We start from the raw sequence: 20,650 nt of genomic DNA, 5'->3' as shown, positions 1-20,650 counted from the left end.
GTCCGACCCTCAGCGACCCCATGGACTGCAGCCTTCCAGGCTCCTCCGTCCATGGGATTTTCCAGGCAAGAGTACTGGAGTGGGGTGCCATAGGGCCTGGTAATAGAACAGTGCATAATGCAAAGTCCCTGCTCTCAGGGAGTTGACATCCATGTGGAGGGAAAAGTAAGTATATAGCTTGTCAAGTGGTGCTAGGTGCTAAGAAGTGAAGTTACCTAGGGATTTGAGCAGACTGCGGGTGTGTGGTCTGGGAGGCTTTTCTCATAAGGTGAGATTGGAGCAAGCGTGGAAGAAAGTAAGGAAATGTGACTATCTGAGGAAAACCATTCTGGCTTGAAGTACGCTAAGCAAAGACTTGGAGGCAAGAGCAGATCTGGCATGTTTGAGCAAAAGCAAGGATGTCTACCTGTGTGACTGAGGGAATGAAGTGGGAGGGTGATAGGAGACGAAGTCACAGACCTAGAATATGACCCTATTTAATTCACTTAAAGTAGTCTGTGTTATTGCAGAGTGTGGCTTTATTGATTGTGGCCAGTGAAACCCAGGTTTGGATCCTGGCTCCATAGCCGAATAGGCGTGTATGTATCTTGGGAGGTTAGTATCTCTGAGCCTCAGTTTTTTCATTTCTCAAAGGGAGATATGTATATAATAGTGTTACCTTGTAGAGTGTTAGTAAGGGTTGTAGTATTTAGAGTACTCGATTGTGGTAAGGAGTTGGTTATGATAGCTGTTAGTTGTTATTAATAAGTTTTCTCTCTCTACCACAGTTGTGTGCTCCTGGCGACAGACGTGGCAGCTCGGGGCCTGGATATTCCAAAAGTCCAGCATGTCATCCATTACCAGGTCGGGACATCGGGGAATTTGTGGGCATCTCCCGGCACTGAGCAGGGACTTTTTAAAGCCAAGGTTGAGGGAGAGAGCAGGGAGAAGGAGAGTTGTTGGTCCCAAGGCCTCATGCAGCAGAGAATACCACTGGTGTCTGGTGACCAGCTAGCTGCTTCCACGTAACTGTGGTGAGATTTATTCTCCCAAACCTCTTGGCATTGTCTGGTGTCAAATAGGCCCTCTCTTTTTGACTTGGGTAGGCTATGTAACTGGCAGGTAGGAGTCTTAGTTTCTTCTGTGAAGTGGGCGTAGTAAAGTTTAGCATGTAAAATGATTACCCTGCAAGAGAGAAAAGACTGTGGTGGTTAAGTCCTGCAAGGTGAAATAGGTTATTATGTGTGAGGACTTTAGAAAGCCAGGCGGCACTTCCTAAGTGTTAGCTCCTGTTGATGCGGACGTTAATATTCGTGCGTGAACCTAGCAAGAATTAGCAGAGAGTGGTGGTTAGGAGCATGGGCTGTCAAACCTCACTTCCAGCCTTTGAATGCTTCTTGGCTGCTTCTCAGTGGGTTAGCTTTTGGCATGTTACTGAGTGTCTTTGGTTTCAGTGTCTTTGTAAATTGGGAGTGGTGATGCTGCTGCCTACTTCATGGGGTTATTCTGATGAGATGAACTAATGCTGATGGATTACCTAGCACCGTGTAAGTACTCTGCTGCTGCCTACTTCATGGGGTTATTCTGATGAGATGAATTTAGGCTGATGGATTACCTGGCACCGTGTAAGTACTCAGTAACTGCTGTAATTATTTCTCCTTTTAAATCCTTCTTGCTTTCTTTTTTTTCCTTTAAATCTTTCACACTTTTAACAGTCTTTGAGGGTGCCAGTTCAGTTGAGCAAATCTTTATTCTTCCTCTTTTTGGGAGAGTCCAGGTCAGTCTGTGGGAAGTATCCAGATGAACAAAATACAGTTCCCAGCCCCTAAGAAGTATCAAATCCACTAGAGGAGGTGAGATGCCTGCAGCCATAATTTAAGGCAGAAGATACTAGAAAGTGGCAAAATAAAGTTGGACAAAGAGATAACTTCTGGTGTGGGAGGTTGGGTTGGAAAGTGCTTTCTAAAAGATGCTTGGCATTTAGGGATGGAGAGGATTCCGGCATGTAGAGGTAGGGACGGAAGGAGGAGAGAACGTGTGGTAGAGGGCTGTTGCTGGGCAGTGAGAAGAGGGGGTGTGTGCTCTAAGAGGAAGTGAAGGATATTTCACGTCTCGCACCATCATGAACCATGGGTTAGGCACTGAATTAAATTTGCCCATTCTGGTCCATTTTAGTTCACTGATTCCTAAAATGTCGATGTTTACTCTTGCTGTCTGTCTCCTGTTTGACCACTTCCATTTGCCTTGATTCATGGACCTAACATTCCACATTCCTGTGCAATGTTGTTCTTTACAGCATCGGACTTTACTTCCATCACCAGTCACATCCACAACTGGGTGGTGTTTTTGCTTTGTCTCAGCGTCTTCATTCTTTCTGGAGCTGTTTCTCCACTCTTCTCCAGTAGCATATTGGGCACTTACCAACCTGGGGAGTTCATCTTTCAGTGTCATATCTTTCTGCCTTTTCATACTGTTCATGGATTCTCAAGGCAAGAATGCTTAAGTGGTTTGCCATTTCGTTCTCCAGTGGACCACGTTCTGTCAGACCTCTCCACCATGACCCATCTGTCTTGGGTGGCCCTACAGGGCATGGCTCATAGTTCACTGAATTACACAAGGCTGTGATCCATGTGATCAGTTTGGTTAGTTTTCTGTGATTGTGGTTTTCATTCTTTCTTCCCTGTGATGGATAAGGATAAAAGGCTTGTGGAAGCTTCCTGATGAGAGGGACAGGCTATGGGAAGTCTGGGTCTTGCTCTGAAGGGCGGGCCATACTCAGGAAATCTTTAATACAATTTTCTGTTGATGGGTAGGGCTGTGTTCTCTCCACTGTGGTTTGTCCTGAGGCCAAATATGGTAGGGGTAATGGAGACCTCCTTCAAAAGGACTTAAGCCAGCATGCTGCAGCTACCAGAACTGTTGCAGTGAGTGCCCCTGACCCCACGGCAGGCCACTGCTGACCCACGCCTCCACTGGAGGCTCCTGGACACTCACCGGCGAGTCTGGCTCCGTCTCTTGTGGGGTCACTGCTCCTTTCTCCTGGGTCCTGGTGCACACAAGGTTTTGTTTGTGCCCTCCAAGAGTCTGTTACCCCAGTCCTGTGCAAGTTCTGTAATCAAATCCCCCTGACCTTCAAAGTCAAATTCCCTGGGGGTTTTCAGTCCTTTTGCCAGATCCCCAGGTTGGTAAATCTGTTGTGGGCCCTAGAACTTTTGCAACAGTGCGAGAACTTCCTTGGTGTAATTGTTCTCCAGTCTGTGGGTCATCTGCTCAGCGGCTCTATGGTGGGGCTAATGGTGACCTTCTCCAAGAGGACTTAGGCCACACACCGCACCTCCCAGGTCTGCTGCAGCCAGAGCCCCTGTCCCCACAGCACATCACTGCTAACCTGTGCCTCTGCAGGAGACACTCAAATCCTCAAAGGCAGGTCTGGCTCAGTCTCCGTGGCGTCTCTGGGTCCTGGTGTACACACGGTTTTGTTTGAGCCCTCCAAGCATCTCTGGCAGGCATGGGATTTGATTCTAAACACAGTTTTGCCCGCCCTACCATTTTGTTGGGGCTTCTCCTTCGCCCTTGGGTGTGGGGTATCTTTTTTCAGTGGGATCCAACATCCTCCTGTTGACGGTTTTTCAGCGGTTAGTTTTGATTTTGAGCACACAGCCTCTACTCCACCATCTACTGGGTCTGCCTGGAGCGCTGCTCTAGGAAAGACACTGAGCCTTGCCTGGGCTCCGTGGAGAAGACTGCTTTTGATTAGTGGTGTGCGCCACGGTGTGGGGGGGCAGTCGTCCACTCCCACGCCACGTTAGCTGTGGATGACACATCCACTGTTTCTGCTCTTTATTGGGATGGTCATGAGAACCTGAACCAGGGCAGGGGGCGGAGCCTGCACAGTGAAGGGGCCAAACCTGGGGACAGTTTGGATGTGGGACCTAGGGAGAAGGGCTTGATCTCTCCACAGGGCTGGCGAGGTTTCTAGCTGCCTGGCTGGGAGGGACGAGAGTCCTGCCTTGGGTTGTTGGCCTTGAGGGGACTAGCGGTGTTTGGTGACAGCCATGTGTTAACCTCCCAGTTCTTTATTGGTAGGTCCCTCGCACCTCAGAGATTTATGTCCACCGAAGTGGTCGGACTGCCCGTGCCACCAGTGAGGGCCTCAGCCTGATGTTGGTTGGGCCTGAGGATGTGATCAACTTTAAGAAGATTTACAAAACCCTCAAGAAAGATGAGGACATTCCACTGTTCCCCGTGCAGACAAAGTACATGGATGCAGTCAAGGTAAAAAGAAAAGCCAGGAGCCCAGTGCTGACGAGGGGAGGGCTTGTGCCGCTCCCTGACTTTGCCGCGGGATTCTTGGAGTACCACTCTTGGAAACTAGTTCCTAGTTTTGTGTAAAAAAGAAATGGGAGGGTGCCGTTCCTCGAAGCGGGGGAAGAAAGGGTGAATGGCCAGAGTGAGGAGCTTTCTTCACGAGCCCTTCCTTTACTGTGCCCCCGAAACTTCCACCATCAACCGCTGCCCCCCGCTGGCCAGTGCAGCAAGCATAGCTGGACGGATGGATGGTTGTAGGGAAGTGGGGTCAGTGTGCCTCACTGAGGCAGAAACTGAAGGTCTGTCACATCCCTGAAGCTGATGCCTATAGTTCCTACCTTTGGGGTTTTACACAGTAAACATTCACTTGAGTGAGTGCTACTGACTATGAGCTGTCGCGTGTCAGGCACCCAAGCGGGGTGGCTGCTTTTCCATAGGAGTCCACTGGCTCGTGCGGCAGGTTGAAGTTCAGGTGCAGAGGAAGCACTGTGGGCAGGTGGGCGTACAGTAACATGGGTAGGGGATTTAGTTTCCTACAAGCCTCCTGCAGGCAGAGATGTGAGAAGATGAAGAAAGGATGGAATTCCAGGAATTGGGGGAGCAAAAAGCAAGGAATGGCTCCAGTTCTGTTGGCTCCTCTGGTTCAAAAGGAATGTCAGTTGTGTGGGAAAATGAGGTGGGAGATGAGGCGGACAGATGGAGATTGCAGAGAGGCTTAGGAGCCACTGTGCTTCCCGTGGTTCTTCATCACAAGATCTTTCCCTTTTTTTTTTTTTTGGTGTTTCCTATCACTGCGGTCTGAACCCAGTACGCATAAGGAGAATCAAAGTGTTTGGGAGGAGGAGGACAGGGGGAGGCAGTCCTGTGACAGGTCTGTGTTATCCCTGTAGAGTGAGAGCTGGGCCCTCACCCTGCTGTTGGGGTGTTTCCAGGTCTCAGCTCGGCTGTGGAGGTCAGCCGTGGTATCTGGGAAACACGTTTCCCCTTTGAACACGTGTAGATTGGGAGTCTGACCAAGGTGGGCTGCCAGGAAGAGGGGCTGTTCAAGTTGGCTTGGAAAGCTGGCTTTTGAGGTTCGTGTGTACACACTCACCAGTCGTGATTACTTTAACCAGGGACCAAAGAAATGCTTTTTGATGGGAGCTGAGGTGCCTCTCTCTGAGCACTGACGTCAAGAGTTTTTTTAAAAACACAACTTAAATGAGCCTTTATTCCCCAGAGGCCTGAACCCTCTGTCGGATGAATACTTTCTCTACCTTGCCCCTAGGAGCGAATCCGTTTAGCTCGACAGATTGAAAAAGCGGAGTATCGGAACTTCCAGGCTTGTCTGCACAACTCTTGGATCGAGCAGGCCGCGGCTGCCCTGGAGATTGAGCTGGAAGAAGAAATGTATAGGGGTAAGGAGCCAGATGGGCTTGAGGAAGGGTCCATCAGCTTTTAGCTTTGGTTTTTCCCTTCAACTTCTGTCTGTTGGAGCCTCCCCCACCGCCATGGGTCCCCTCAAAACCAGCAGGATGCCTCCTCCTCCTTTGCGAGAAGCCCTAATCTCAGATGAGCCTAAACCCCTCAGCCGTTGCCATCATGTCTGGAGGCTGTAGTTCCATCCCTTGTGTGGAGAGATGGGGGAGGTCAGGGCAGGCTCTGAGAGCAGACTGCAGGTGTTTGCTGCCTATTCTCTTAACTAGCTATGTGACCAGGTCAGGTTACTCAACTCTGTTGTACCTATGCTGTCCTCATTTATAAAACCAGGGCATAAAGTACCTGCCTCATGGGGTTGAAGGACAGGGTGGCCCTGAGTGGTTCTCCTAAACTGTTGGAAGTTAGCCAACACTGGCCTCTGCAGAGAACCTAGGAGCCCTGTCTCCCCAAGAGGTCCAAAACATTTTTTCATCATGAGTATTATCCATCAAGGGAAAGAAAACGCTCCTATGCTGCTGCTGCTGCTGCTGCTAAGTCATAGTAAATGCGATCTATTTTGAATTGTGTTTCAAGGAGGAAAAGTTGATGAGCAGGAAGAGCGTCGGAGACAAAAGCAGATGAAGATCCTGAAGAAGGAGCTGCGCCATTTACTTTCGCAGCCGCTGTTTAAAGATGACCTGAAAACCAAGTATCCCACTCAGTCAGGCAAGCTGCCCCTGCTCACGTCTGCCCCAAGAAAGGGTGAGTCCGCGCTGAGCTGCCTTTCCAAACAGAAGAAGAAGAAGAAGAAAAAGCAGCAGCCGCAGGAGCAGCCGCGGCCGAGCACAAGTGCAGGCTGACCGCCCCCAGGCCAGAGTCAGCTGGCGGCTGCGCCATGTCTGTGCTCGTGCTTGTATGGAAACCCTCCCGCCTTGGATCTCACCCAGTGTCAGCTCTGGTTCCAGAAATCCCCCTCTCTTCCACGCCACCCCTCACAGCAAGACAGACCTCATGAAGATTTGTGTTGTTTCAGAGTACAAATTCTGTGTGCCAGCTTATATATTTCTGCATTTCAGTGTTTACAGGCTTCTTATATATGTAACTTGATTTTCTCAATTAAAAACAATGGTCAGAACCAACGTGTCATCTTGAGTTTCTGCCAGAGCCGGGGAGGGGGTGCCATCCAGGCCTCTGGCTGCAGCCTGCTCACAGTGTGGATCAAGCAGAGGTGGTGAGTTTCGCCGATCACGATGGAGTCATTTCTGCCTGGGTCCCCAGCGTGTGTTCCCGCTGTTCTCCATAGCAGAATCCTAGCAGTTTCTTCGCTCTTTCTGCCTCACAGCTGTTGTCTTGTCTGAGCCTCCTTGGGAGGTGGGCAGGGTAGAGATTGCTGCTCTTGGGTTCCTAGAGAACACAGCTTCCTTAACCTCACTGAGCCCCTTGTGGGGAAGCCAGGAGCAGTATGCGGAGTCTGACCATGAGGCGTGCAGGTTTGGCTCTGGCCGGTCTCCAGCCTGGTCTCTCAGCTTCCCTCCTCTGTATGACAGAATGGTTACTGCCCACGCTCTCATGCCCCCATTCCTTTCCCCGAACCTTTGTCCCAGCATTTCCCTTGGCCTGTTTGCCTTTTCCCACCCCTGAGCAATGCTGGCCCCTGAACCCCAGGAGGTGAGGTGTTCCTCCTGTAGACACCCACAGCACTGGCTGCACTGCGATCTGGTATCTTGCTGGGCTCCCTGAGAACAGAAGCTGCTTTATTTCCCCTGGCAGCCCTTGTGCTAAGATCTGGGCCTGGTGTAAATAGGAGCCGAGGGGACATGTGACCTCCCGGCACCACCGCAGGTTCGCCGGTCAGTCTGGGTGAGTAGCCACAGGCATGGGAGAAGCAGACATTCCTGCACAGCTAAGTCTGCGCTTCAAAAGGTGTTCCCGTGGCCTCGTAGTTGGCAGCTGTATCCCCGTAGCCCCTGTAGGAAACTGCAACAGGGTGTTGGCCTGAACTCAGATTCAGGTATCACTGGTGTTGCTTCGGTGCTTTCTATCTGCTTTAATTATCATTTAGTTTCTGTCAAGGCCCTGGGACATAAGTCTTACACCCTTTGTTGTAGTTGAGAAAGCTCATGCTCAGTGGTTAAGACTTGCTCAGAGCTAGGATTAGAACCCTGGGCATTTCCTTGTAGGTCAAAGGCAAATTTAGAAAACTGCTTTGGTTTTTATTTTTTTTTGGTATGCCTTTTTTTTAAGTGTTTTGTTTGTTCTGGCTGTGCTGGGTTTTGTTGCTGTGCGCAGGCTTTCTCTAGTTTGCAGTGAGCAGGGCTCCTCTCTAGTTGCAGTGTACAGGCTTCTCATCTTGGTGGCTTCTCCTGTTTTTTCGTGGAGGAGCCTGGGCTCTAGGCTGAGGGGCTTTAGTAGTTGTGGTTCCTGGACTCTAGAGCACAGGCTGGTTGTGGGGCATGGGCTTAGTTGCCCCGTGGCATGTGGGGCACTGATTTTCCTGGACCAGGGATAGGACCCATGTCTCCTGCATTGGCAGGCAGATTCTTCACCATTGAGCCACCAGAAACCCCCTGTTTTAAAGGATGTCTTCCCAGCATCACCAGTGACGTGGAGGAGACTGTGAAGTCAGCTTCTGAGTGACAGCTGTCAGGACGGCAGGGGCTCTCCCGTTTTCCAGATGAGAGCAGTGGAGGTACAAGCAGACTCAAGGTCCCTCAGCAGCTCCTGAGCCTTGAGAGGCCTGAGGACACTCGTCACAGGCCAAACAGACCCACTGATGTCCTTTGACATCCTGTCCTTGCCCCCTAACAGCAGATTGTTTTGTGGTGGGGTAACATGGTAAAGAGCTGGGTTTTAAAAGATAGGGCCAGCCTCCAAGGCAGTTTTGCTCTCTGACCCAATGAGGTAAAGCTCTGGCGAGGCCTGTGGTTCCTTTGGCACTTACAGCCCAGCCCAAGGACAGAACTTCCTGAGCGGCTGGACCTTTCACTCAACGAAGACACTATGGCCCCTGCTGATCCACTCACACAGACAAGCCCCATGGGACGGCAGTGTTGCTCTTTGGTGCGGGCCAGGTACCGACTATTAAGAAGCCAGGACCAAAAGTTGTTATGGAAACCATTTTAATACTAGAAAAATGTTTTTAATCAATTGCCGAGGAAGCTGTAGGGCCTGGCCTACCTCCCACAGAACCAGGGGCCCCTGGGGACCCACTCACGGAGCCACAGCCCGTGCCCCTGCCTCCGCTCAGCATGGCAGTGTGTGTGGTCCTTTGATGACTTCCCTCTGCCTGGGAAACTGCAGAGCCACCGCCAAGGTGGCTTTTCCCCATCTTGGGGTGTTCTGCCATGTCCCATTGGGAAGGGTCTGCGGGGGAAGCATCCCAATTGTAGGGCACCCACTACATGTCAGGTCACGTGATTATTTTCACACATAATCTTGTTTCACTTGAACCAGTAATTCTGTGATATGTTGGTAATTGTCTCCATTTCACCAGTGTGGGAATTGGAACTCGGGGAGTGAAGTGACTTGGCTAAGGTCACATAACTAGTTAGTGACAAAGTCGAGATTTCGAACCCAGGCAATCTGGCTCCAGAGCCACTTTGTGCTTAAAGTAGGAACCAAAAGTGAGGACAACTCTGTTGCTAAATAGTCACACTGATTTATAAAGTTCCCTTCGGAAGGAAGGTAACACATACGCAGTTGTAAAGACAAACTCTCAAAACAACTTTCCTTCCAGCTTTTGGTCTGCAAAGAGAAGGCATCATGGGATGGGTGCATTACCCAGGAAGTGGGATCTCCGGCATGACTGGCTGCTGTAGCCAAGCAGGGTAATGTACGTGGATGAGTGGATTTCTTAATTTTGTGTTCCTTAGAGTTCCTCTGAATTCTGCCACTCCTTTCCTCCACAGCGCTTTCCCTTCAGAAGCAAGATCTGAGGGCAGATGTGAAGGGAAGAGAGCGGTGCTTTGGGTTAGGCCAGTGGTTTTGTGAAAAATGGGAGAGCAGAGGGCAAGGTCATGACAACAGCCTGTCTCTCTCGGGTGCTCCGATTCTAAACTGATAGCATCTCTCCTGGGAAGAGGGTCCCCCCCCCCACCCCCCGCCACCCACAAGAGCACTGGCAGGCCTGGAAAGGCACAGACACACCCCGAAGGGAATTTCTCCAGCCTTCTGCTGAAGAGAAAGCTTCACTTTTGTGAATGCTGCACAAACTAGAAATGCAGTTAGGGAGCAGCCACTGCTGATTATACTGTGCCTGACAGCCCGGCCCGAGACCCAGGACACCTCTCATGATGGCTCAGAGCAGCCGAGATTGAGCTCAGTGTCCTTCAGTTTGGAAACAGGGATCATGACATTCACAAACCATGTAACGTGTTAGCCCACTCTGACAGTGTACTTGTCACAGTGTACTCCTCCCCAGGCCAAGGTGGGAGAGGCAGGGAGGGGGAACCCCTGCACCAATTCAGAGATCAGGGTCAGATTTACATTCCTGTGAAGAAGGGACAATCACTTAGCTTGAGCCCGTGGGTCCACATTCCAGCCCAGGGCAGTACGGGAACCTGGGCCCCTGCCTGTGATTAAGAGCACCCTGACACCGGTCTTCCCAAAGGCAGAAAATGGACGCAAGAGTGCCCTTTGTATACAGGGACTGGGAGCAGTCTGTTACCCAGCCCTGGCACAGTCTTGGCTGTCAGCAGACACTGCAGTCTGACACTGAAGCACCAGTAGATTCAAATAAATCCCTGCAGATTGGAACCTTTGAAGGCCTTCGATTAAGGAAGGCAATTCCACACCCCTGCATTCTCCCTTTCTTCCCAGAGGGGAAGACAGCTTGCTGGCAGTGGCCGTGGCCCAGCCAGGGCTCCTTGAGATCCTGAGGCAGCAAGGTGAGCAGGTTATTAAGGGCCAAGTCCAGATGGATGAATGAGGAGGCTGGCAGGAGCCAGGGCTCTTGGCTCCCCGGCAGCTCCCACAGTGGTGGTCTCCCACACTAACACCTGCTCATCTCCGTCTTTCCCACCTAACCTCTAGCCAGCCCATAAGAGGGAAGGGAGAAAGAAGCCAAAGACAGCCTCAAAAGGCTTGTCTGCTCTGCTCGGCTGGAGTCTGGTTGCATGTGCTGGTCAGTGCCTCCACCTGGCTGCATCGCTAGATCCTACTTCCAAGGTGTGTTAGGGATGACGAGACAGCTTCTTGGTCCTCCAGGACCCTCGTCTTTCTCAGTGTCTGTCCAGGTGGGGCTGGTGGCAGAACCCTGCAGGGCTGCCCTCCAGAAGGCAGGCAGTCCTGGCCCTGAGGGAGGTAAGGGGCCCGACAACTTGGGCTTCATGCTGATGGCCACAGGCCCCTTTCTAGACTTTGGTATTAAAGTCTTGTTCCTCAAGTTCGGGGTGAGAAAGCACTCCATCGTGAATGTTTGGAAGTACACTGGAGATCTCCAAGTTGGCCTCAGTTCAGCATCCCACGTGCACTCCAGCAGCTGACTGGACTTGATTTTTTATAGAACTGGTAAGACCTTGAGCTCGAGCTTTTCCTCCACTGCAGAGAGGCACTGCCTCCAGGGAAAATAAACCAAAGGACATTTTTTTACCCAACAACAGAATGTCAGCACTGGCAGGAACCTCCTCCAGATGGAGATTTGGACCCAGAGATGGGTAGTGACCTATGCAATGTCTCAGAACTGGGGGTAGAGCCAGTCTGGCATCCTTGCCCAGAGTTATAAAACATTAGATCCTCCATGAAAATAAATATTAAAAATATTATCACCAAGTTACCAACAGTCCATAGTGAGTAGGCCTTATTCCCAGTGCCTTTGCCCCAAAGGCGGCAACGTTCTCTAACTATAGTCTAAATCGCTTAAAAAACTGAAAAGCCGTAATGTCCATTCAGAATGCAGTCCCGTTAGGTGACAGGCTCCACTGCATGGCCTAAAATTAATCAATGTTTATCGGCTGCATAAAGGATGTTGTAGTGGGATGTTTTATAGAGCAGGTACACGGAGGGGGTGGCAGCCTCGGGGAACACGTGGTGGTTCAGGGCCGTGTCCATCTCGTCCACGTACTCCACCTGCAGGGCGATGTTCAGGGCCTGGGACAGGGCCGTGATCTGGATGTGGTCACACTCCATAGCCATGGGCTCCACTTCCTGCAAAAGCCACAAGGAGAAAACAACCCAGTTGAGGATGCATGCCCAGCAGAGGACAGGTGAGAGGTCCCACCCTGGCTTTTTGCCCAGTTGCAGAGCTCAAAACCTCTGCAACTGTGCAATGGTCTCCACAACAGGCCTTGAGGCAGATGTCGACACACGCATTTTCTAGAGAAGGAAACGCAGGCTCAGTGAGGAAGGAACAGATAGAAATCACCAGAATTAAAAGGTTTGAATCTAGATCTTTTTGATTCTGGTCCCCTCGTTGTATGTCAGAAGAACACACCACTTTGAAGAATCTGGAGAGGAGAGCAGGAGTTTTTCAGCTTGGGCTTTCTAATGTATAAGGAACCTCAGAGCAGAAGGGGACTCTATCATAAAGGGATTTCAAGCTTAGGTGCTTAAAGAGGGCTGGGCAAGCAAGTGAGCGAGTCAGTGGAGACAGGCAGAGATGGTGACAAGCTGGCTAGTGAGTCCCAGTAACTCAGGCAGCTGCCACTTAGCTCCTACTGATTGTTGCCAGGCAAGAATAAAGCCTGGGGAGCTGGATCTTCTGATTTTTCCAGAGAAATCCAGACATCCATATAAAAACTGCACAACGTTTAAATGGTTGGCAGTCCTTTCAGGTAAACACCACACATCATAAAACATGTCCTGGAGCAAAGATGACTATGGGGTTGCTACTCTGTCATTTTGTCAACAGTCCAGTCCAAAGGCCCTTTCATGAGACAATCTGAGGCTCAGAGAGGGAAAGCGACTTGCCCAAAGCCACACAGCTCAGGCAGCTCAAGGACAACCTGTTCAGTTTTCTAATCTAATCTAATGCTCTGAATTGCCATGTAGACGCGACACCCCAGCCCCTGGTTAGGGAATGTCGGTGTTAAGGTCTCCTAAGGAGAGAGGGATGAGAGCAGAGCCCAGGGTTGGAGGCCACATCCCAAGCCGGGACCCCGAGGACCTACATGAGCGCAGAAGTCTTTGATGTCCATCTCCTCGTCGATGAAATGTCGGAAGAAATCTGCACGGTTCCTGATGAAGGCGGAGGTCAGCAGGCGCAGGAACTGCACGATTCGGTCCGAGAAGCTCTGGTCGTTGAATACCTTCAGCAGGCTGGACACGGAGCCATCCTTCTCCACCAGCTCTACCACGCTGTAAAACTGTACCCCCGGGCCCTCAGCTGGGGGCCAGGCAGGCCCTGCCCCTCCCTCCACGAGCCTGGCTCCATGAAATTTCCACTTTGAAATCCTCAAGTTGAGGCACCAGAATCAATCCATCAGAGATCTCACCAAAGCTAAGTGACAGGGTTAGAGACACTCTGTAGTGAGTCCCTTGGCCCCAAGTCTCCCTCCTCACTGCCGTGACTGTGATTCTTACATACAGATTCAGAAGTGAGAGTCCTCCAGCCCCGCACCGCCCTCACTAGTGGGGTCAGGGGGGTGAGGTGGGGAGGCTGGGGGAAGTTTCCAGCCTGACAGCTACCGTTCCAAAGGAGGTGCCTCCTCCCAGAGGAAGGGCAGGGCCTTGGGCTCCCTGGCCCCTCATGTCCCCACAAGCTGGAGGCAACCCTCAGTCTTCTGTCTGCTCTGCCAGCCCTGAGAAAAGCTGAGCCCCTCAGCTGTCATGCCCAGGGTTAACTCACAGCGTTGAAGAAATTTCGGAACGTGTGCTCCTCGAAGCCAGCCACCAGGAGGTCGTTGGGGGTCTGCAGTACACGCTCTTTGAATCTGAAGGAGAAAGCCAGTGCTTTCAGGGAAAGGCAGGGGGCACTGCTGTGACCATCAGCTGTCCTCTCACTCCCCACTCTGCCACCACACACCTAAGAGTCACTGGAGGTGGGTCGTAGACCCATTTCACAGATGAGGAAATTGAGGTACCACCCATTCCAAAATATACTGATTCTATCTTCCAAAGGTCTCTTGACTGTCCCATGGTTCCTGGGGCATCAATACCATCTCTGGCCTGGCAACGCCCAGCCTCCCCTCCCTCCTGGTCCCCACTCCACAGGGACTGTAAGAGTGACCTGCCGCAGCCTTCTCCCTCAGGTCACAGCTTCTCAGCACCGGGGTCCCGGAAGGGCCCCTGCTGAGCTCACCAGCCACATCTCCAGTCTAGTCCACAGCCTCCCTCATGCCCTACAGCCACTCTCCCTTCGCATCTTCACCCCTTGACATCCACTGTCCCCTCGGCCAGGCCTGCTCTTCTCAGAGATGGGCTGAATGTAAAAAACATTGTTTTTTTAAAAAAAACAAGAGTATCATCTGTGCTCGTGAGGTTATCTTTGTCTGTTGTGTGTGGACGGTGGAAATACAATCTGGACTATAGGGTATGTTGCATACGTCTTCCCAACTCCCTGTTCAGTGAACCCATGATGGTAGCTTGAAAAAAAAAATCATGACAAGAGGATTTAGACCACAGAAATCAACTCACACCACAGGTCAGGTCTCCCAGCCAAATGGCCATTAAACCTTTGCCAGCACTGACCTACCGCAAGATCTGGTCCAGAGACCCCACCTCTTGTCACTGCTCCCGCTGCAGACCGCCAACAGGCACAGCCCCTTCTGGGACCTGTCCTCACCCCCAGGGACAGCGAGGAGCTGCCCCAGGACACAGAGTTCAGCAGCAGAGACGAGACACAGTCCAAGGGACTGGTCCACAGGAGGGAACACCTTCCACACAGAAGGGCCGAGTGGAGAGGCTCAGGGGGACCAGCTGGCTCGGGCCTAACTGCAGCCCGGCCCCTGGGAGGGGAGCCCAGGCTCCAGTGAGGACGCAGCAGGGGTTTTCATGAGGGACTCAAGGCACAAGGAGAAAGGCCTGGGAGGTGTAGGTGCCCGGTGGGAGGGCGAGGGGAGAAGAGGCTGGTCTGAAGCCAAATCATCTCATAATCTGGAAGGTGAGGCACTTTTACTTTTGCTGAAAGGCAGCCTGCCCCTGGCTGGGCCGGTGTCTCTAAGCCCGTTTTGGCCAGGGCAAGTGTGGGAAGGAGTGTGGAGCAGGGGGCTGCAGCCCCGCTGCTAAGTCGTTCTCTGGCTTTATAAGGCTCCCCTTCTGTGCAGGGTGGGTGATGGGGACAGGTCTCCATGGCAGGCTGTGAAGGCCTCTCTGGCCACTGTTCCCGTGAGGCCGACATGCACAGCTCGGCTCCCAGCTCTCTTGCCTGCACACCCTCCCATCCCTGGCTACGTGCCCATCACATCCCCACGCTCATTCCTCACCAGTGCCTGCGGGCCTCACAGTGCCAGCCCTGGGGTCACAGAGACACAAGGGCCCAGTCTAGTGGGGGCCAACGGTCAGGGCAGGACTCCCGCCCGGATGAGGTGAGGGAGGGGAAGGAGGACGGTGTCCAGACTTGCAGCGCGGGTCCCCTCTTGCGCAAGTCATGTAACCTATCCAAGGCTCAGTTTACTCATCTGTAAAATGGGATGACACCAGCCTGGTACTTCCCACTGGACCCCACCTGGATGGCTCCCAGGCATTTCAGACTTGGCAACCTGGAGCTCCTGATCTCCCCCAGCCTCCCTGTGTGGCAAGGGCTTCTCAGTCCTGATAACTCAGGTCAAACGCCCAGCACTCAGCCTCAACTCTCCGCTACACACCCCACTCCAGCCATGAGTGGATCCTGTGGTGTCACCTCCACTCGATCAGGCCACCTCTACGACCTCTCCTCTGGGCTCTCCAAGATCACACCCCTTGCTGCTCTCAGACGCCATCATCTGTGTGTAAGCCTGGTTTTTCCTGCACACAGCAGCCTGCACGTCAGGCCTTTTGCTCTGCCAAACCCTCTGTGGCTCTATCTCATTCAGGCCAACATCCGAGGTCCACAAGGCCCATGAGGCCCTACCCCACCGGCCCCCGCTATGTCTCCAACCCCTACTTAAAACTGTAGCCCCTAGCCCTGGACAACCTGGCTGCCTTTCCTGCCTGATTTTTTTTCCCACAACGCTTCCCACCATCTGACACAGCAAGTTCTGTCCGTATCTACTGTCCCTCGTTCCCAGTTAGGATGCGAGCTCGACAGGCAGAGCGCTTTGTCTCTCCTGTTTGCTGCTGCATCCCCGGGGCCCACGACACAGTCGGCATGTGGCACCCACTTGGGTGATGGCTGCAGGGAGCAAGGGTGCCCCAGAAGGAGGGTAGAGTAGAAACCCGCTCAGCAGAGGAGTTCTGGCACCAGGATGCACGAATCAACCCCATGTGCTCTGTGACCCGTGGCCACTCTGCACTCTTCCCTAGTGTGTGTGCAGGAGGGCATCTGATGAGGAAGCCTGGGATCTTCATCAATCCTCTAAGGGCTGTGAGACCTCCAAGGTTAAGGAAGCGGGTCTCAGCATCTTGCTACTACTCCTTGTTACCCAGCAGCAGCGGCAGCTTCTCCGGGAACCTGTGAGAAATGCAGAGTCCCTGGCCCCAGCCCCACAGAACTGGAATCTGCATCTGAAGAAGATCCCAGGGGGTCTGCACAAATGCTGACGTCTGAGAAGCCCCGAACTAAGCCGAACCCCAGGGGTCAAAGGGAGGATCATGTCCCAGCTGCAGGACAGAGGGGCCTAGGACGGCATCAACTCCAGATCCAGGCTGACCAGGTAGATGCCTGGGTTACACACACTCATATCCAAGGTCAGCTGAAGCGATCCAGAACAACGGGCAATGCTTCTTTGTTTTCTCCTTGGAATGAGGCTTCAAGAACGCACCCAAGGCAAAAATCACTTCACCCAGGCACACTCAGATCAGAGAGTTGAAAGTGCCCACTAGGTCATTTGTCCCATCCCCAGCCGGCCCCTTGGCTGCTCTCATTTCCACCACGAGGGCCGCTGGGCATCCCCTCAATGTCAACGCCGCCCCTCATTCCCTGGGCTAAGCAGGCTGCACTGAGGTCAAACCCTCAGGGAGGTTCAGGGCTGATCGACGCAGCAGAAACATAGCCTGCCCAGCATCCCTCACACAGCACTCACTTGAGGATCTCCCTGCTCTTGCCCAGCAGAGACTCCAGGTAGGAGTAGCCCAAGGCCCGGTAGAAGCAGTTCCCATCCCCCTTGGTCTTGCGGATGGCGGTGAACCTTTTGCTGAGTTCCTGAGGGGGACAGAGGAAATGTGGGCGTCCGTACCAATGGCACCCCCGTCAAAGTCCTGTCAGGGGTGGGGTCCCGCCTCCCCCAGGCAACATCTGCTCTCAGACTGGAGGCCCTCCACGGTGTCCCAACTCTCATCCCACAAAAATAAAAATACGTGGAGTGCGACCTGCCTGAGGCACTGTGAACGGGGAGCCGTGCCCCGCTCTGAAGAGCCTACAGGCTAGCGGGACGATGGACAGCTAGACGACTGTCACAGGAAGACAGGGGATGCACCAGGGGGTGGAGCAGTGGCATGTACACCAGACTTCAGCAGTCCAGGAAGACTTCCTGGAGGAATGGCACCGAGGGAAGTGGTGTGCCTGGTGGGGGCAGCGAGGGTGCATGTGGCTGTGAGGTGGGCCAGGGGCTGCACAGGCAGTAGGAAAGGCCTCCCCGGACATCGCCAAGCAGTCTGGCCAGTCCTCCAAAAGAGGTGTGGCGTCCCAACGGCACCCCCTCCAGTTCTGCTCTGAGCTGTCAGCTTCCGCCCCGGCTGCCTCCCGGGCCTGCCTACAAGTCAGGATTCTGATGGCCCAGTGTGGTTTCCAAGGGGTCAGGGAGTCCCTGCTCCCACCAGGGTGGTGCTGACTGCTCCCCAGAGGCAGGCTGTAGGGAGGGGTGTACTCCCTAGAAAGCCAGCTCATCTCCCAAAGGCTGAGATATGCAGCCCAGCTCTCACTCCTGCCCCAGGAAGGGCTCCCGGCGGCCACAGGAGACAGTCCTGCCCAAGTGCAGGTGACCAGAGGGCAGTAGGGGCACACCCAGATTCCTCCTAGTCCTATGACCGTTCCTGCATCCTTCAGCCATCTGCCCTTTGTCAGAGTCCAGCCAGAGTGGGCCTTCTCACCACAGAGCTGCTCACAGAGTGGTTACAAATACTACTTTTATGAGCTCAGGCTGCCTGGCCCAAATGCCAGCTCCTCCACGCGTGCGTGGTAGAATCATGGGTCAGCCATTTAATTTCTGTAACTTGGTTCCCTCAGCTGTGAAATGTGGGTAATAAAAGTTCTGACCTTGCAATGCTGTAATGAGGTCAAAAACTGCTGGTTTTTTTTTTTTTTTTGCAACTAAAGGATTTCTCACTAAGGTAAATCCGTCCAACATTGCATTATTCTGGGAGCCCTCTAATTTGTCCAGGAACCTGGTCCAAACGCAAAGCCTTTTTACCTTCAAAGTGGTACCTTTGTCTCTGCTCCCAACTCCAGCCCATTTCATCTAGGCTCCCCTCCTCCTGACCCTCTGCCTTACCTGGATTTTCCTCTGGTAGATCCTGTTTTCAGGATGATCCCGAAGAATTGATAGAATGTCACATTTTTCTGATATTAGGTTGAAAGATGTTTCACTCTGAAAGACAGAAAAAGGAGCAAAGCTGTGACCATTTCAAAAGCAACCGCAGGACTTTCATCAATAGAAAGCCCACGACCTGCTGGTTGCAGGACGCGGTGAATGTTACCTTCCCTGGACAGAAGCACCTGCGAGTATGTGACTGGCAGCCCAGAAGCCAGGCTCCCCGGCAGGAGTCAGGGTCAGCCCCATCGTGAGAGGCGTATCATCTTGTAAGTCCTTTTGTTTTAAATTGTTTGGAAATATTTATTTAGTTGGCTGTGCTGGGTCTCAGTTGCAACACGCGAACTCTTAGTTGTGGTACGTGGGGTCTAGTTTCCTGACCAGGGATCGAACCTGGAACGCTGGCATTGGCAGTGCAGAGTCTTAGCCCCGGGACCACCGGGGAAGTCCCTCATCTTGTAATTTCTGAACTGACTCATTTTATAGACTGTAATACATCAGTGCACAAAAATAAATGCAGCATGGTTTAAAGACTTAATGTAACACCCGAAACCATTAAACTTCTAGAGGAAACCATAGGCGGTATGCTGTTTGACGCTGGTCTTGGTCGTATTTTTTGGGGATCTGTCTCCTCAGGCAGGGAAAACTCAAACAGAAACAAACAAATGGAACTACATTAAAACAAAAAGCTTTTCATCCAGGAATCTATTTCCTGTCTGTGTAAACTTGCCTCTTCTGAACATTTCATACAAATGGAATCATATGATTGGTCTTCTATGACTGATTTCTTTCACTTAACATAATGTATTTAAGATGCATCCATGTTGTAGCACATATCAGTACTTTTTTCCTTTTTGTTGTCAGATAATATTCTATGGTATGAGTATACCATATTTTGTTCCATTTGTCAGTTGATGGATTTTGGGGTTGTTTCCACTTTGGGGCTATTATGAATAAAGTTACGATGAATATTCCTGTTTAGAAAAAAAAGCTTTTGCACAGCAAAGAAACTTTCAACAAAAGGAAAAGGCCACTTACTGAAAAGGAGAAGATATTTGGAAATGATATATCTGAATAAGGAGTTAATATCCAAAATATATAAAGAATTCACACAACTCAACATCAAAGATACAAACAACCCAGTTAAAAAATGGGCAGAGGATCTGCACAGATATTTTTCAAAAGAAGACATGGATGGCCAACAGGTCCATGAGAAGATTTTCAACACCGATAACCATCAGGGAATCAAAACCACAATGAGGTATCACCTCACCTCTGTTAGAATGGCTGTTATCAAAAAGACAACAAATGACAAGGTTGGTGGGGCTTCCCTTGTGGCTCAGCTGGTATAGAATCTTCCTGCAATGCAGGAGACCTGGGTTAGATCCCTGGGTTGAGAAGATCCCTTGAAGAAGGGAATGGCTACCCACTCCAGTATCCTGGCCTGGAGAATTCCACGGACCATACAGTCCATGGGGTCGCAAAAAGTTGGACACAACTGAGCAACTTTCACTTTCTAACAAGGTTGGTAAGAATGTGAGGAAAAGGGAACCCTGGGTGCACAGCTGATGGAATTATAAACTGGTATAGTCACAGACATCCTGGAATGTGAAGTCAAGTGGGCCTTAGAAAGCATCACTACGAACAAAACTAGTGGAGGTGATGGAATTCCAGTTAAGCTATTTCAAATCCTGAAAGATGATGCTGTGAAAGTGCTGCACTCAATATGCCAGCAAATTTGGAAAACTCAGCAGTGGCCACAGGACTGGAAAAGGTCAGTTTTCATTCCAATCCCAAAGAAAGGCGATGCCAAAGAATGCTCAAACTACCACACAATTGCACTCATCTCACATTGTAGTAAAGTAATACTCAAAATTCTCCAAGCCAGGCTTCAGCAATATGTGAACCGTGAACTTCCTGATGTTCAAGCTGATTTTAGAAAAGGCAGAGGAACCAGAGATCAAATTGCCAACATCCGCTGGATCATAGAAAAAGCAAGAGAGTTCCAGAAAAACATCTATTTCTGCTTTATTGACTATGCCAAAGCCTTTGACTGTGTGGATCACAATAAACTGTGGAAAATTCTGAGATATGGGAATACCAGACCACTTGATCTGCCTCTTGAGAAATTTGTATGCAGGTCAGGAAGCAACAGTTAGAACTGGACATGGAACAACAGACTGGTTCCAAATAGGAAAAGGAGTTCGTCAAGGCTGTATATTGTCACCCTGTTTATTTAACTTATATACAGAGTACATCATGAGAAACGCTGGACTGGAAGAAACACAAACTGGAATCAAGATTGCCGGGAGAAATATCAATAACCTCAGATATGCAGATGACACCACCCTTATGGCAGAAAGTGAAGAGGAACTCAAAAGCCTCTTGATGAAAGTGAAAGTGGAGAGTGAAAAAGTTGGCTT

The 20,650-nt window shown here is 51.4% G+C and overlaps 2 protein-coding genes across 3 annotated transcripts in view; one reads left to right on the top strand and one right to left on the bottom strand.

Moving 5' to 3' along the window:
* DDX24 (DEAD (Asp-Glu-Ala-Asp) box helicase 24) overlaps positions 1-6,824 on the top strand; it is a 19,011-nt gene extending 12,187 nt beyond the window's left edge. For both annotated transcript variants that reach the window (XM_010836224.1, XM_010836225.1), the window contains exons 6-9: positions 768-843; positions 4,066-4,254; positions 5,555-5,684; positions 6,280-6,824. In XM_010836224.1, the coding sequence (XP_010834526.1) occupies positions 768-843; positions 4,066-4,254; positions 5,555-5,684; positions 6,280-6,545 (661 nt within the window). In that variant the 3' untranslated portion in view covers positions 6,546-6,824. The remainder of the gene's footprint in view (positions 1-767; positions 844-4,065; positions 4,255-5,554; positions 5,685-6,279) is intronic.
* Positions 6,825-8,797: 1,973 nt separating this feature from the next.
* OTUB2 (OTU deubiquitinase, ubiquitin aldehyde binding 2) overlaps positions 8,798-20,650 on the bottom strand; it is a 23,051-nt gene continuing 11,198 nt past the window's right edge. Inside the window, exons 2-6 of the mRNA XM_010836222.1 lie at positions 18,189-18,284; positions 16,782-16,900; positions 13,469-13,553; positions 12,792-12,986; positions 8,798-11,829 (exon numbers count right to left, since the gene is read on the bottom strand). Coding sequence (XP_010834524.1) covers positions 11,623-11,829; positions 12,792-12,986; positions 13,469-13,553; positions 16,782-16,900; positions 18,189-18,284 — 702 coding nt within the window. The 3' untranslated portion in view covers positions 8,798-11,622. The remainder of the gene's footprint in view (positions 11,830-12,791; positions 12,987-13,468; positions 13,554-16,781; positions 16,901-18,188; positions 18,285-20,650) is intronic.

This window comes from Bison bison, unplaced genomic scaffold (genome assembly GCF_000754665.1).
Source record: "Bison bison bison isolate TAMUID 2011002044 unplaced genomic scaffold, Bison_UMD1.0 scf7180017864061, whole genome shotgun sequence".
Classification (NCBI taxonomy): Eukaryota; Metazoa; Chordata; class Mammalia; order Artiodactyla; family Bovidae; genus Bison; species Bison bison.
This window is presented reverse-complemented; position numbering and strand designations above follow the sequence as displayed.